We start from the raw sequence: 13,831 nt of genomic DNA, 5'->3' as shown, positions 1-13,831 counted from the left end.
TGGCAAAATAATCCGATGAAGGCGTTAAAAATTCCAGAGAGAAATTGGAGTTGCGATCTTGGGTTGAAAGGGCCGACATATCTATCTACCTGATCCATAACTCTTAAAACTAAACCTGATAATCAGCCAAGAAACCTAATGGGCCTTTGATGACCATACAACCCGTATCACGTAATACGGGCGCAATTCTCACGGTGTCTGAGGCTACTAACTTGCCTCATCCTCTCTGGGTTTTAGTTTAGTTTTCTGTCTCAGAGACTCGGCAGCTTGCGTTCCTTAGTTATATTTATCTTCTGCTAAACTGATAAAACCCTAGACACTTTTAATTTGCTTTCAGACATTAATTTTCTCTAGCGTTCTTTATAATATCTTTAACAACTCTCGGATTATAACTTCGAACCTTCAGTCATGGGAAAGTCAAGGTGCGTAATTTCCCTTCTTCTTCTTCTTCTTCTTCTTCTTTTTTATTAATGACTGGTGTTCTTTTGATTTTTTTTATATTTTATGTTTGCAGACAAGATGCTGCGTCTAAAGCGGACCGTAAATTCGAGAAGAAGGTTCAGTTCTATAGCAGTGAGTGTTAATTCTGTTTTTTCCTTTTTAATTAACTAATGGTTCCCATTCGTTTTCCTAGCTCTATCCTCTATTATATTTCTTGTATTCGCTTTTCAATGCAGAGGTCAGAGATACAGTTGCTGTTTTGACTGCTCAAAAATCTATTACTAAGGTAACCGATTGTAGTTTTCACTTTAGTTGTCTCAGAATAGTATAGTTTTTTCCTGGTTATAATGGGATTTACACGGGTCTAGATTGTGCTTCTGATGCTTGCGTATATTGCCGAATTCGTAGAAATTATACTCAGAAGTCTTCTATATAACCACGGTATCTCTATTACATAGTTTCAGATGGCTTATCAGTGGAATGTTTCAGTTGTTTGAGTTCTGAAGAAGATTCTTCATGTGCGTTTTTTTATTAGTTGCAATTATGTCCTTTTGATGTTTTTAAATGATGGGGCTGTCTCTAGATCTCTTATTTTCATCGAGGACTACTACTTATGATAACTTGAGAGGTTTGATAAATGTTTGTACTTGTTTTAATTGGGTTTTTATTCTTGAGCACTGAATGGAATGTATATAACTTGATCTAGTGTTTGCGGCTTTGCAAATTAGTCAGCATTGAAAACCTATGTTTCTGCCAATGTCAACTGGAGTTTTTATATGCTCTTGGTGTCCATGCCTCACTATGGAATGTTCTTCCTTCATTTTTATTGTTGGGATCTTATTAGTTTCTGCCTTATTATACATGAACTAAACAAACAATTCCTGATCATTCAGAAGAAAAAGCTCCGGAGCCGACAAAAGAAATTGAAAGCATATGACCTCTCTACCCTCACAGAATTCCTCCCTGAGTTGAAGTCTTCTCAGCAATCAAAACCCGCTGCCGAGTTTAAATTGAATTCTAAATCAAGGCAAAAACTAATGTGTGTGCTTCATTTCCTTGTTTGTTATCTCATAGAGATGTTCTTCTTTTCCTTTACGTTATCTTTATTGAATCTTAGCTGTGTGATAACTGGTTTTCTCCTATCAGATTGAAGGAAGGGAAACAATTAAGTATGGTTCTTAACCATCCGGCTTTCCAGGCAGACCCCCTCGGATCCATTCATCAACACTTACTGAGCACACAACCTGTTGTGGAGGAGAAGCCAAAGAAAAAGATGAACAAAAATGGAGGGAAGAAAGTAAAGGGGAAAAAGTCGAAATCCTTAACTACACCTCAGTCTATGGATTTCTGATTTTCTATTTTGATGAGTCGTCATGTCCATATCATATCCTGAAAATTCCTTCACTCAAAATTTTTGGTTATCGCTGCCCTTGCATGTTTAATTGCGTTGAAACTTGTAATCAAGTGGTCAGTTCTATAGGATGCTCCCTCTCTGGATTGAACCTCCATTTCTGAACTCATTTAACTTAACAATTTGTAATTTGTGGATGCATTTCCTTTTGTTGTAGCCTTCTGCATTATGCCCTGAATAATTACTTTCCAGCTGGAAGTGCAACGATGACACAAATGCATCCGAGCATTCAGATTTTAATGAAAATTGAATGGTCAAATCATATTCCTCACTGGCTTCCATTTCCATTTTTGGACCTATTACATTCACCATGGTCATATTTAGGGCACCGAGCTAAATACATTCTGTGGGAATACTGCTTCACAGTGGCTCTTTACAGTGATACTACACTAAAACAGAACATGTACAATGTGCACGATAGGTTCTAATGTACTTGATAGATTCTCCTGCCATCTCTTCCTTTTGTAACTGATGAGTCAAAAACAGGAGATTCTGAAATTGCAACTCAAAATAGGTGGGGATGTTACAAGATTCATGTTGAGCGCCCTCTGAACGTGCAATAAGATCTAGCCGATTTGGCAGGGAAGATGATGCTGCAACCTTAAACGTCCCTTCAGTTTTCCTGCAGAAATCGGGAATGATTTCTAATGTTATGCTGCCTTGTTAGAGATATAGTTAGATAGCCAGTCCAGACCTTCGTAGAGTCCACGTCCTGAAGTGGCAGAAGAGCTTTGAATGTACCTGCAGAAAGTAATCCAAATTACCACCTGCAAGCTGAGCAATTGTTGGCACGCATGCTACGACAAAGGAGAAATGAGTGAAATGAGAAAAGGAGACAAGCTCCAATCTAAGAACATGACACATTGACTTGCCAGCGACGCTGTTTAAGAGTAGGTAGTCCAAGCTTATCTGCAACGTCAGAAACAGACATAGCATTCGGAACATCCTGCTTGTTGGCAAAGACAAGCAGGATGGCATCCTTTAGTTCGATCTGCAAAATGAATAGAAAATGTGCACACTCGTTTAGATTGAACGAGATTACACAGCATATGAAGAATCTCATAGAAAAGGAGTTGCATATATAGGAAATGAAAATCATCTGGATTTCTAAGAATCAGGATCTTTAGTTCATTCTTCTCCTTTTATTTTCTCAATTATCCTTTCGTTGCCTCTCAAAATTGGGAGTTTCTAACACCCAAGAAAAGGAACTTTAATTTTTGATAGATGGATATTACTAACATCAGATAAAATGCGATGTAGCTCATTGCGAGCTTCTGAAATTCTCCCCCTATCATTGCTGTCCACAACAAAGATGAGTCCGTGGGAATTCTGAAAGTAGTATCTCCATAGAGGCCGAATCTGTTTTGCAGCAAATCATTCAAAAAAGACTATAGTTGATGCAAAAAAACATTCAGCAAACACTCTTCTTTAATTAATAAAATAGCACTAAGCTTGTACCTTTCGTTGTCCTCCTACATCCCATACGGCGAAACTTGTATTTTTGTACACCACCGTCTCCACATTAAAACCTGTGCCAAAGCAAATCAAGGCAAATAGGTATGCTAAACAAACTAAGCAAACTCAAAAGTGAAAACCATACTATACATCAAGAGAACAGAAAATGAATCATTCTGTCAAACAAAGAAGCAGCTGCTAACAGAAGATCCTCAAAACACTGCTATATTTTGTTGGAAGTCCGAGGAATAAATGAAACATGAGCAGCAGAATAAGTTGTTTTGTAAAGCTGATTAAAGTATTAAACAAAGGGGATACTGTTTTCTAACATGTGCTGTCTATCTAGTATATACTACTATGCTTCCGGCTGCATTACGAGCAGATTATCAACAGTTGGATTTTCTGGCTGGGAGCAAAAGTCTTATGGTCGGCCTAGGCATATGCAGCATTTGAAGGGATAGACAACTGTGAGAGATAGCCAAGAAAGATATTGAATTAAACACCCATTGAAAGATAGATCCAAGCCAGTTTCATCATGGAAAGGGGAGAGTTTATAGGGGTAGATACCAATTGTAGGTACTGTAAGAACAATTTCTCCCAGCTTTAGTTTGTACAGAATGGTTGTTTTCCCAGATGCATCAAGCCCCACCATGAGAATCCTAATTTCAGTCTTCGGAAGGAGTCTTCTTGCAAGTCGGGATATGGTTGCGCCCATACTAAAGTTAGTCAAAACCTAAGAAACACAGATGTATCGAGGTAGAAAAAAGTAGTGCTTAATTGTTGCACCGAGGAAGAGATCTTCCAATGATGATAGAAGATGCATGGAACAGTACATGATGAAATATGAAAAGCACTTATATGGAAGAGTAAAGAATATAGCAGGAGAGATATTTTATGCTTATGTAAATAGCTGGCAAGGGATTTTGCATGAAAAAGGCAAAACGAATTAATTCTAAAGAAGTAAGGAATGGAGTTCATTTGCTTTGTCTCTTCTATCTGTAGCTGCTGCCATTTCATAGGAAATAACCATATGAGATGAGTGGAGGTGGTTCAGATTCTATTTCCTTGTCATCTGGATGCCGAACAGAATATGCCTGAGCTTTATAAAGACATATATTCACATCTGTTTGCAGCGGACAAGAATAGAATAAAAGAGCCTTTGATAAGCATTGGGAACAGCGCTTCTTCAAGTAAAAAACGTTTATTATCATATAATTGTCCTTGTAACTCGGTCAGTCCAAGATATCCCTTGTATGGAAGCTGATCTGATACCATCAAATAATATCCAGCCAGTTTATTTTCAACTTAAAAGTAAAAACAACGTAATATCTCGGATGAAAATGCTTTGAACAAATAAAGATTGACATGACTTCTACATTTTCAAATATTGCAACATTGGAACCAATGAACAAAAAGTGTAACACCAATATCTTCAGAACCACAAGCTTTACAAACACAAAACACAACCTAAGTGTAATCAATTCTCAGAGGCCGATTGGAAGATAAACACAGCTGTCAAAACACCCATCAATCCTGTTACTGCCAAGGCCACCGTAGGCAAGGGGGCTGTGAGTCCAAAATTCTGCAAAAGCAAAATGGACATGGTTTTGATAAGCAATTGTTCACGATTACCAATTATTCCATCAATAATTAAATCACACTTGAATAAATTGGCTCCAAAATTGATAACTGCAATCAGTCATACGTAGCATCAAGCACTTTCTTGGCTCAAGTGCCTAAACCTCTAAGATAAAGCCAAGCTCCATTACATGGGAATCAATTCATAATTACTAGTTGCAGTGTGGAATGTGGTCATCATTGCTGAAGAGTCTGCCAGTGTTTTAACTTAACTTTCATGATCACAAAAGGAAGTTATTTCCTTGGTTTTGAGCAATAGTAGTATTGGATACCATTAGGGAACACTAAATACATTGTATTTCAAAGTTTGATAGTCTAATCAACAAAGTAGAATCATTATCATATAGTATAGGCAATCACAATTTAGTACAAGCTGCATGTCAGAAGTTTTCAAGTCTTACATATTACAGTGTATTAATACTGTGTTGTATAATGAATTATTGACAGGAGGACTGAATGCTTTTTAAAAATGATGGTAAGCCATATGTTTTTCGAGACATTGAAACTCATAATTAATACATGTCATACCTCCAAAAGTCCCTTTCCTGTAGCTATTTCAACACTAACGACCCCAGCAAAGCCAACCATTGCAAGCCGTCCAATCCATACATCCACACCGCTGCCCTCCTGGGTACTTTTCTCACATCTTACAGAAACAAATGTTGCTCTCCCTGCAGCCTTTTTCTGACGAGAAGTTCTTGATATCACTAAAATCGAAATTGAGTGGTACATTCAGCAGTTCGATTAAAAGTTAAAAACTACTCTCGCGGAACGACTTCTTGGCAAAAAAAAAAAAAAAAAACACAACAAGAAAAATGGCAAAAACAGACCACATTACGATTTAAATTCAGACAGCCACTAACTTCGCATCCACCCTTAATAACACAACAAAAACCTCATTGCATCTACTGAGGTTCGTTCAAATTTAAAGCTCAAAGCTCACATCTTGTGGATGTCAGGATAATTTCGCTGACTGGGTGAATTATTTCAGATTATCTTGAACATACAGGTAGAAGCAATACATCAAGAAAGCACCAATTTCTTGACTCGGTCACAAACACAAGACAATGATAACTCTACCTGGCTGTTAATTCCCACAAAGCTGTGAATCTAAACCAACAACACCAAGTGTGCTTCCATAAGTACTCTTTAACTTTCCTTTTTCTTTTTTTTTCAATCTCTTGCCCAATTAAATTTATAACCCATTTTGTACTCACTGCGATGGAAATAAATAAAAATAAAAAAAAAATTGCTGCCTTTTATACTAAATGATGAAGATAGAAGACTGGAACTTTGAACAGACAGCTAGCTAAAATAGGGTGCAAATTAAGGAACAAATGCAAAACAAGTAATTGATGACAAGAGACATGAAACGAATGAAATCCTTACAGAGTGAAGACCCAGTAGCGAAAGCAGTCCCATTTCGTGCAAGACTAGAAGTGGGTAATCGAGAAATGGGAAGGCGGGTTCTTGATGGCCTAACAGCACTAATATCTGCAACATCAACATTTCACAAAGTACATTAAATTTCATACAACATAAAAACTAGAAGACTAGCACAGAGAAAGGAGAGTGTACCGTGAATGGAGAGGGAGAGAGAAGCAGAGACTTGAGCTAGTGCTGCCATGGTGTGGTGATTTTGAGAAGGAGAAAATTTGTGGAGCGCGCCACACTGCCTTACTGTAGTAATCTGCTATCCTACTCTTTAACTTTTAGTGGCGGTTGAAGATGACCAGACATATTTGTGAGACGTGTAACATGGATTGACAAAGTTTGTCGTTGTAGAATTTAACGGCATGTCGTCTTGGTATAGTTCTCATATTCTAGTTACTCATTCTCATGGAAGAATGAGACTGTTTGCCGGTGTAATAGTATATTCTCCCGCTATCAATATTTTTTAAAAAAAATTAAAAAAATATTAGTGACTATTTTAAATTTTTTTAATTCTAATAGTGATGCAGACCTAACAGACTTAGATATAATAGTCATTTTTAGTTAATTTTTTTTCATAAAAAAACATTTTATTTATTCTTGAAGTATCTTTAATAATTGTTTTTATAGTTTTTGTTTATTTTTTTATATATAAAAATTAATTATCTTTAAAGTATCATAAACAAAAATTCTAGTTAATTTTTTTTTATTTTTTAAATTAAAAAAATATTTAAACTATCCTAAACAGAAATCCTAATTAATTTTTTAAAATATTTTTGCTATTTTTTATAAAAAAATTAAATTATCCTTAAAATATCCTAAACATAAATCCTAATTAATTTTTTTTATAAAAAAACATTTAAACTATATCCTAAACAAAAATCTTAATTATTATTATTATTTTTTATAAGCTTTTGGGTTTGGTGACCGTGCCAGACCCAAAGAAACAGATGATAAATGTACATTTTAGTTGTCAGAAGAGAGAACAAAAATAAAAAAAAACACAAACAATCAGTCACTAACATCAATTCAACCATAATATGTTTACACGCGTCGCATTATATAAAAGAGAGCACATTTGCACATCTATCTTGACAATGAATGACCAAATTTCACCATCAAAAAGAGTTTCACACGCCTTTTTAATGGGATGGGTGCCGCCTATTCATTGGGGGCGTGTGGAACACATGCTAATAGCTCTTTGAATAAACAATAGAAAAGACAACATGACAATATTAAAATGCTTCTTATGATCCTCTTAATTATATATCATACCCAAATAAATTTTATTGTTGCAATTCATACTAATTTATGTCTAGAGTTGCAGTGAAAATCCCACACCATTTAGCTTTTTCGAATTTAGGTGTCATTTATTAACACGATCCAAATCTCACTCTATATTGAAATTTTAAACTTTTTATTTTAAAAAATTATTTTTTATATTTTTATATTGTTTTAATATACTATGTCAAAAATAAATTTTAAAAAATAAAAAATATTTTTTGAGATATATTTCAAAGTAAAAAATATTTTAAAAAATAATTATTATCACAATAACAAATATTACGTTATCTGCAAAACTTGTAAAAATTACGTTTTAAGGTGAATATAAAATTTTTAAGCATATCAAACTAGAAAAGAAAAGATAATTTAACAGGAATTCTAATTCAAAGTATATAGAATGGAATTAATATGAATGAGGGAGTTTTTTAAAATAATTATTTTACTTAGGTAAATAAATCCAAACAAGCCCTTTCCTTGTGGACAATAAAATCACTTGCAACGAAAAAAAAAAATCCAAATAACGACAAGTCGTTGTATCAGCATGTCTCTTCATTGGATTTTCCACTCCCGTGATGGAGTCCTGTCAACAAGCCATTTCGTTTCCATATTATCTATAAAAAAAACAGCTCAAAATCTCTCCCCTCGATGTAACGGGCAATCATTAGCTTTGCACTGAACCAAGCAGAACCTCTTCCCTTCTCCAATCGTCAAAATCTTGTTCAAAGTATATAGCTTTAATGGCATCCTTCTCAAATGGGACACACCACTTGCACATAACAAACCGATTCAAGAAACAATCATTCCATTCTCTATCTTCCACCCATCTATCGTCACTACCTTATAAGTCTTGTTTTGGTTCATCTTTGTGTAAATTTAGAGGTTCAAGAACTCTTGGTAATGAACTACTTGCTAGAGCTGAAGACAAGGCTAAAGGGTCGTCATCATCACCTCCACCTTCTTATCCTTCAAATGAGCAACAAGGTCAACAGCTCAACATCGATAAACAGCTTCAGGTTCTTTTTTATGTTTCATTTTCGTTAAAGTGTCAGTTTTTATGAGGGCCCCTTTACTTGTTTTGCTAGCTGGTGGATTGGAATTTTAGGTTTTGGCATATTATGTATGTGAATTTGGTTTTGTGTGAATGAAGTGCTCTCGGATTACTGGAAAACGAAATTTATAATTTTTTTCCGCCCAGGTTTTGTATTTCTTATGAATGTGTTTGTTTAATCTATTAATATGGGACTGCCATTATTACTGGGAAGTGCTATCTTCATATGTTAATGTTGTCGCGTACAATGAGTTTTGCAATGGATAATGAATGGTCTCGTCTTAGCTTATATCTTTAAAGGTAGATGCGGTCTGCAGATTTCTCTTTCTTCGTGGCTAGGCAAGTGGAAAGTTTATTGAAAATGTTCAATGGGCTTTACTTGTACTTGAAATATTGAATGTAGTCTAATTTGTTGCTTTGGATCTATTTTTTTTGTAACACAAGAATCAATATTGTTTTTGTTATTGAAAACGCTGTTATAACTTATCGGTATCTTTTCACATTCAATGCTAACGGTCAGGCTTGTTATTGACCCTTTAGCATGTAATCAGGAGCTGGAACAAATATCTGGATCATGTGACCCTTTGTGCTCACTTGATGAAACAAGCTCCCGAGATTTTGAAGCCAACTACCAGCCAAAAACTGATTTGGTGAAAGCTCTTGCAATTTTTGCTGCAGCTGGAACAGGGGCGGTGGCAATCAACCATTCTTGGGTGGCTGCCAATCAGGTTTATCTTTATCTTGTGTACAGGTTTTTTAATTAAATAAAAAATTATCAACATTTGCATCCAGACATATTATGAAAGGTTATATGAAAATGGTAAGCTAGTAGTTTACTTGATGATTTTGCTGAGACAGGATCTTGCTATGGCATTGCTTTTTGGAATAGGATATGCAGGCATTATCTTTGAAGAGTCTCTAGCCTTCAATAAAAGTGGAGTGGGATTATTGATGGCTGTGAGTTTATGGGTAATAAGAAGCATTGGGGTAAGATTCATACTCTTTGCTTATTTACCCAAACTGATTTTGCTTCTATATTTAAGTTCCTTTTTTAATTAGATTCTATATTTAAGTTCCTTTTTTTTATCTGAAATGGATGCCTTCTTCATTAAATATTTGTAATTATAATCTTGTGCAGGCTCCTTCACCTGATATAGCTGTTTCAGAGCTGACACATGCTTCTGCAGAAGTCAGTGAAATAGTATTTTTCCTGCTTGGTGCAATGACCATTGTAGAGATAGTTGATGCACATCAAGGATTTAAGCTGGTTACAGACAATATAACCACTCGAAAGCCAAGGACTCTTCTTTGGGTGGTTAGTGTTGTATTTCTTCTGTCATGGGCATACTGACAAGTCCTTTGTTTCAAATGTTTGATAGATTAGACATTATTCGATGAGGAGGCAGCTAGTTGCATGATGATTTTTTCTTGTGGTTCAATATCTTACAGTTATATACCAATTCAAAAAATCAATTTTTTTTTCCATTTAAGGCAGCGTCCACTCCTCTGTTATGTAGTTACTCGAAGGACCAATAGTTATGGTCTAAAATGATTAGTATTTAGTTCTAATTATTTTTCTGTTTGAAATTTCTCTATTATCCTCATAATTATTGTGTCATGTTTCCATGTGAATTGTTTGTGACCAGTAATTGTTGGATCTTGCAGGTTGGTTTTGTGACATTTTTCCTTAGTTCAGTCCTCGACAACCTGACATCTACTATTGTCATGGTTTCTTTATTGAGGAAACTAGTACCTCAATCAGAATATCGCAAGTATGTGCTGGAATTCTTACGAACTTATCCTCTTCCTATTGAGAATATTGTAGAATATAGCTTGATATTAGTCTCTCATCCTGACTTAAATTCCTGGTTTCATATAGCTACCATGATTCGTTGAAAATGTTATTAGATTTTTACTGACTTAGGCAACTTCTGGATGTTTCCATGTTTAACACCACCTTAACAAAATTAGGATGTGTTTAGTTGTGGCAATTTTTCCAATTTTATAGGAAATTTTCTGAAGATGAATTAATTATGAAAACATGTTCAATAATTAAAATGAGAACTGTTTTCTTTGGGCATATGTGTTTTTTACTTATCTTTCTACAGAGAAATAATTTAGAATAGAGATGTGATGTGCAGGAAAAAAAAACTAGCACACTATTTTCTGAAAGTACACTCCCTTAAAATCTATTCTATTTAGGATGATTAGGATTCTTGTATGAAAATTTATCAAAAGTTGTAGAAATTTGGATAAGTTTGAACCATTACATTAGATTTAGAATTTGAATAAAGAAGAGATAGACAACCGAGCCTAAATCCCAAACTAGTCGGGGTTGGCTATGTGGATCCTTTTTCCCCTGTGACTAGATGATATTCCAACCGGAAAAGAAAGAGAGTGAAGAAAAGACATGGATGATCCTAGAATGGTGTCGAACCTTGATTTGTCAGAACCTGAATATAGAGTTTCAGCATTTCCAGTAAGAAGAGAAGCCCCTAATGCATCTGCATAATGGCATTGCTTGATAGATTATTGAGATGACATAGTTAAACGAGAAAAGCTGGGATCTTAATGTACTAGTGATCTTCCCATTCCTTTTCTTTCCATAGAGGGGAAAATGTTGTGTTTGCATTCTTACTTCATTGAACTGCCTTTTATTTTTGGGAATTCCTCCTTTTTTTAACTTGGAAAACTTCTTTAGCTCAGTAGAGCTCCATTTACATATATGGGTTGCTTACAGGCTTCTTGGAGCTGTTGTTGTGATTGCAGCAAATGCTGGTGGTGCCTGGACTCCAATTGGTGATGTTACAACCACCATGCTATGGATACATGGGCAGATATCCACATTGCCAACCATGAAGGTCTTTTCATTTTCCGTTGTCCGTCTTCATGATTTGTTTTAATGTATTCCCTAGTATAGAGTTGGATTCAGTGGCAAATAGGCTAAAATGCACCATTGGCAGGGAAATATATCATGCATCAAATGCACACATGATTTACCCTGAAATAGACTGGTTAACTTGGGGGGTCAAATCAAAATGACTGGATAAGTTTCATTCCTTTCTGGTGGACATAATTTTGATACCTCAACAAGGTCTTGTGATGAGAAAAAATGTTTTTCATTTAATCTCATCTTACACTTTTTTTTCTTCCTGAACCAACCTCACATTACATTTTACATATAGATGGAGAAGCGCTTGGAATTTGTGTTACAATTGATAGATTGACATGCATGTTAATTTAAAGCTTGGAAATGGCATGCCTCAGTTCTTTGATAAAATTTAACTAAACAAGATCAATTAAAAAACACTTCACCTTTGCTTGCAGGGCTTGCTTGTACCCTCTGCTGTTTCTCTAGCTGTCCCACTGTCTCTATTGTCCCTGACCAGGTACTATTCTTCCTGACGCATTAGAGAAAAATAAGAATTAGAGCTCTGAAAGATTTAGTTTAACTTCACATATTATGGATGACTGAAATGTGTTTCCCATGTTCCATTCAGTGAAGTAAACGGAAAGGGACAGGACTTGCAGAATGTTTTGGCATCTGAGCAGATGGCTCCTCGAGGACAGCTTGTTTTCTCTGTGGGTATTGGAGCTTTAATTTTTGTTCCTGTGTTCAAGGCCCTGACCGGATTGCCTCCTTTCATGGGTATGCTGCTTGGGCTTGGAGTTCTTTGGATTCTCACAGATGCTATTCATTATGGCGAATCAGAAAGGCAAAGGTTAAAAGTACCACAGGCTTTATCGCGGATTGACACTCAAGGAGCCCTTTTCTTCCTTGGAATCCTTTTATCTGTGAGCAGGTATGCATGCAAACAATGCATGGATTTTCCGGTTCCATGTTTGTACTTTGTGCTTACAATTTGTCCCGCATTAATTTTACTTTGAATTCTGTGTCCTGTCAAGATTTGGGTTTTTGACTGATGTTTCTAAGTTTGATTAGTAACTTGTATTCTTCTTCATTTTGCAAATACAGTGTTCCACCTTTCTATATATTTTCTCATGAAAAATCTTTAGTGCCACTGGAACTCTGGAAGGTAGAAGGTTGTGGTTTTCTTGGTTATAATAATTTTGAATAATATTTTTTTCGCAGTCTGGAGGCAGCAGGGCTTCTTCGTGAACTAGCAAATTACCTTGATGCACATATTCCAAATTTTGAACTGATTGCAAGTGCAATAGGAGTTGGATCAGCAATTATAGACAATGTTCCACTGGTTGCAGCAACAATGGGAATGTACGATCTCTCCTCTTTCCCGCAAGATCATGAATTTTGGCAGTTAATTGCATTTTGTGCTGGAACCGGTGGTTCCATGCTAGTTATTGGCTCCGCCGCTGGAGTTGCTTTTATGGGGATGGAAAAGGTGGACTTCTTTTGGTACCTGCGGAAGGTATGTTCCGGATGAATGGCATTCCTAGTCAACATATTTTTCTTCTTTTGAGTAAAAGAACTCGTTATCTTCTTTCAGGTGAGTGGTTTTGCTTTTGCTGGTTATGCTGCTGGTATTGCTGCCTATTTAGCTGTTCATAACTTCAGCATCTCCCTACCAACAACTCTAGCAGAGCTTCCTTTCCTCTCAGGTTCATAAACTCTAGTACTCGGTCTCTGATGGTTCACTGGCTTTAAAGGGATGTGGCCATCCGCATCAGATTAAACTGGTGATAAACCCGAATGGCAAATGGGTTCCCTGATGTTAAACAGTTCTGAGCACTTGAACGAGCGAATATGAATTAGATACGATTTGTGTTTTCATTAGATACATGTCGTCGACAGATCAATTTATGCTTGCCTTCGACCTGGTAGAAGCCAAAAACATCTTTTGTTCTTTAGAACAATTTCGATTAGATCACACTGAGCATGTGACATCATTTAAATTTCTTTATAAAAAAAACAAGAGTCAAAACAATAGCATTTTGTTAAAAAAATAATAATTAAATTTTAACACATGAATTTTGGATTGATTTTTTTTCCCCGTAGGTTAAACGAGTTGGTCTAATCAATCAAAATAATGTTATTATATTTTAAAAATATATTAAAAAAATATTTTTTTTATTTTTTAAAAAATTATTTTTAATATAAACATATAAAATACAAATAATACCAAGCTAAAATAATATTATAAAAA

General features: G+C 35.5%; 3 protein-coding genes across 4 annotated transcripts; 2 read left to right on the top strand and 1 right to left on the bottom strand.

The window, feature by feature from the left end:
* Nucleotides 1-195: 195 nt before the first annotated feature.
* On the top strand, nucleotides 196-2,008 carry LOC133680557 (uncharacterized). The gene is made up of 5 exons (XM_062103569.1): nucleotides 196-422; nucleotides 515-573; nucleotides 678-727; nucleotides 1,335-1,480; nucleotides 1,588-2,008. Exons 1-5 carry the CDS (start codon nucleotides 409-411, stop codon nucleotides 1,790-1,792), a joined length of 474 nt encoding a protein of 157 aa, XP_061959553.1. The 5' UTR covers nucleotides 196-408; the 3' UTR covers nucleotides 1,793-2,008.
* Nucleotides 2,009-2,103: 95 nt separating this feature from the next.
* Nucleotides 2,104-6,735, bottom strand: LOC133680178 (ADP-ribosylation factor 2-like). The gene is made up of 9 exons (XM_062102993.1): nucleotides 6,524-6,735; nucleotides 6,335-6,439; nucleotides 5,474-5,652; nucleotides 4,788-4,889; nucleotides 3,875-4,040; nucleotides 3,311-3,381; nucleotides 3,092-3,211; nucleotides 2,725-2,843; nucleotides 2,104-2,593 (listed from the first exon to the last, which is right to left on the bottom strand). The coding sequence occupies exons 1-9, from the start codon at nucleotides 6,570-6,572 to the stop codon at nucleotides 2,503-2,505; spliced, it is 1,002 nt and encodes a 333-aa protein (XP_061958977.1). The 5' UTR covers nucleotides 6,573-6,735; the 3' UTR covers nucleotides 2,104-2,502.
* A 1,475-nt stretch (nucleotides 6,736-8,210) lies between these two features.
* On the top strand, nucleotides 8,211-13,550 carry LOC133680646 (sodium/proton antiporter 1). Of its 2 annotated transcripts, none has more exons than XM_062103680.1 (10): nucleotides 8,211-8,673; nucleotides 9,260-9,436; nucleotides 9,567-9,695; nucleotides 9,847-10,023; nucleotides 10,374-10,480; nucleotides 11,449-11,569; nucleotides 12,036-12,097; nucleotides 12,209-12,511; nucleotides 12,802-13,096; nucleotides 13,175-13,550. In XM_062103680.1, exons 1-10 carry the CDS (start codon nucleotides 8,398-8,400, stop codon nucleotides 13,292-13,294), a joined length of 1,767 nt encoding a protein of 588 aa, XP_061959664.1. In that variant the 5' UTR covers nucleotides 8,211-8,397; the 3' UTR covers nucleotides 13,295-13,550. The 2 variants fall into 2 exon arrangements, with proteins under 2 accessions (XP_061959664.1, XP_061959665.1); XM_062103681.1 differs by having other exon boundaries at nucleotides 8,536-8,673; nucleotides 9,249-9,436.
* Nucleotides 13,551-13,831: the final 281 nt, after the last annotated feature.

This window comes from Populus nigra, chromosome 19 (assembly GCF_951802175.1).
Source record: "Populus nigra chromosome 19, ddPopNigr1.1, whole genome shotgun sequence".
Taxonomy (NCBI): Eukaryota; Viridiplantae; Streptophyta; class Magnoliopsida; order Malpighiales; family Salicaceae; genus Populus; species Populus nigra.
The sequence above is the reverse complement of the archived record's forward strand: the minus strand, read 5'-3'. Positions and strand labels throughout refer to the sequence as shown.

Excerpts from the sequence above, each read along its gene's own strand:
- LOC133680178 (XM_062102993.1), bottom strand. The coding sequence starts at position 6,572 with ATGGCAGCACTAGCTCAAGTCTCTGCTTCTCTCTCCCTCTCCATTCAC. Across the intron at positions 4,041-4,787 it reads TCCAATCGGCCTCTGAGAAT|GTTTTGACTAACTTTAGTAT; the intron begins TGATTACACTTA and ends TGTGTTTCTTAG. Across the intron at positions 3,382-3,874 it reads TCTTACAGTACCTACAATTG|GTTTTAATGTGGAGACGGTG; the intron begins GTATCTACCCCT and ends GCTTTGGCACAG.
- LOC133680646 (XM_062103680.1), top strand. The coding sequence starts at position 8,398 with ATGGCATCCTTCTCAAATGGGACACACCACTTGCACATAACAAACCGA. Across the intron at positions 8,674-9,259 it reads ACATCGATAAACAGCTTCAG|GAGCTGGAACAAATATCTGG; the intron begins GTTCTTTTTTAT and ends GCATGTAATCAG. Across the intron at positions 13,097-13,174 it reads TCTTTTGGTACCTGCGGAAG|GTGAGTGGTTTTGCTTTTGC; the intron begins GTATGTTCCGGA and ends ATCTTCTTTCAG.
- LOC133680557 (XM_062103569.1), top strand. Across the intron at positions 574-677 it reads GAAGGTTCAGTTCTATAGCA|AGGTCAGAGATACAGTTGCT; the intron begins GTGAGTGTTAAT and ends TTTTCAATGCAG. Across the intron at positions 728-1,334 it reads CTCAAAAATCTATTACTAAG|AAGAAAAAGCTCCGGAGCCG; the intron begins GTAACCGATTGT and ends CTGATCATTCAG.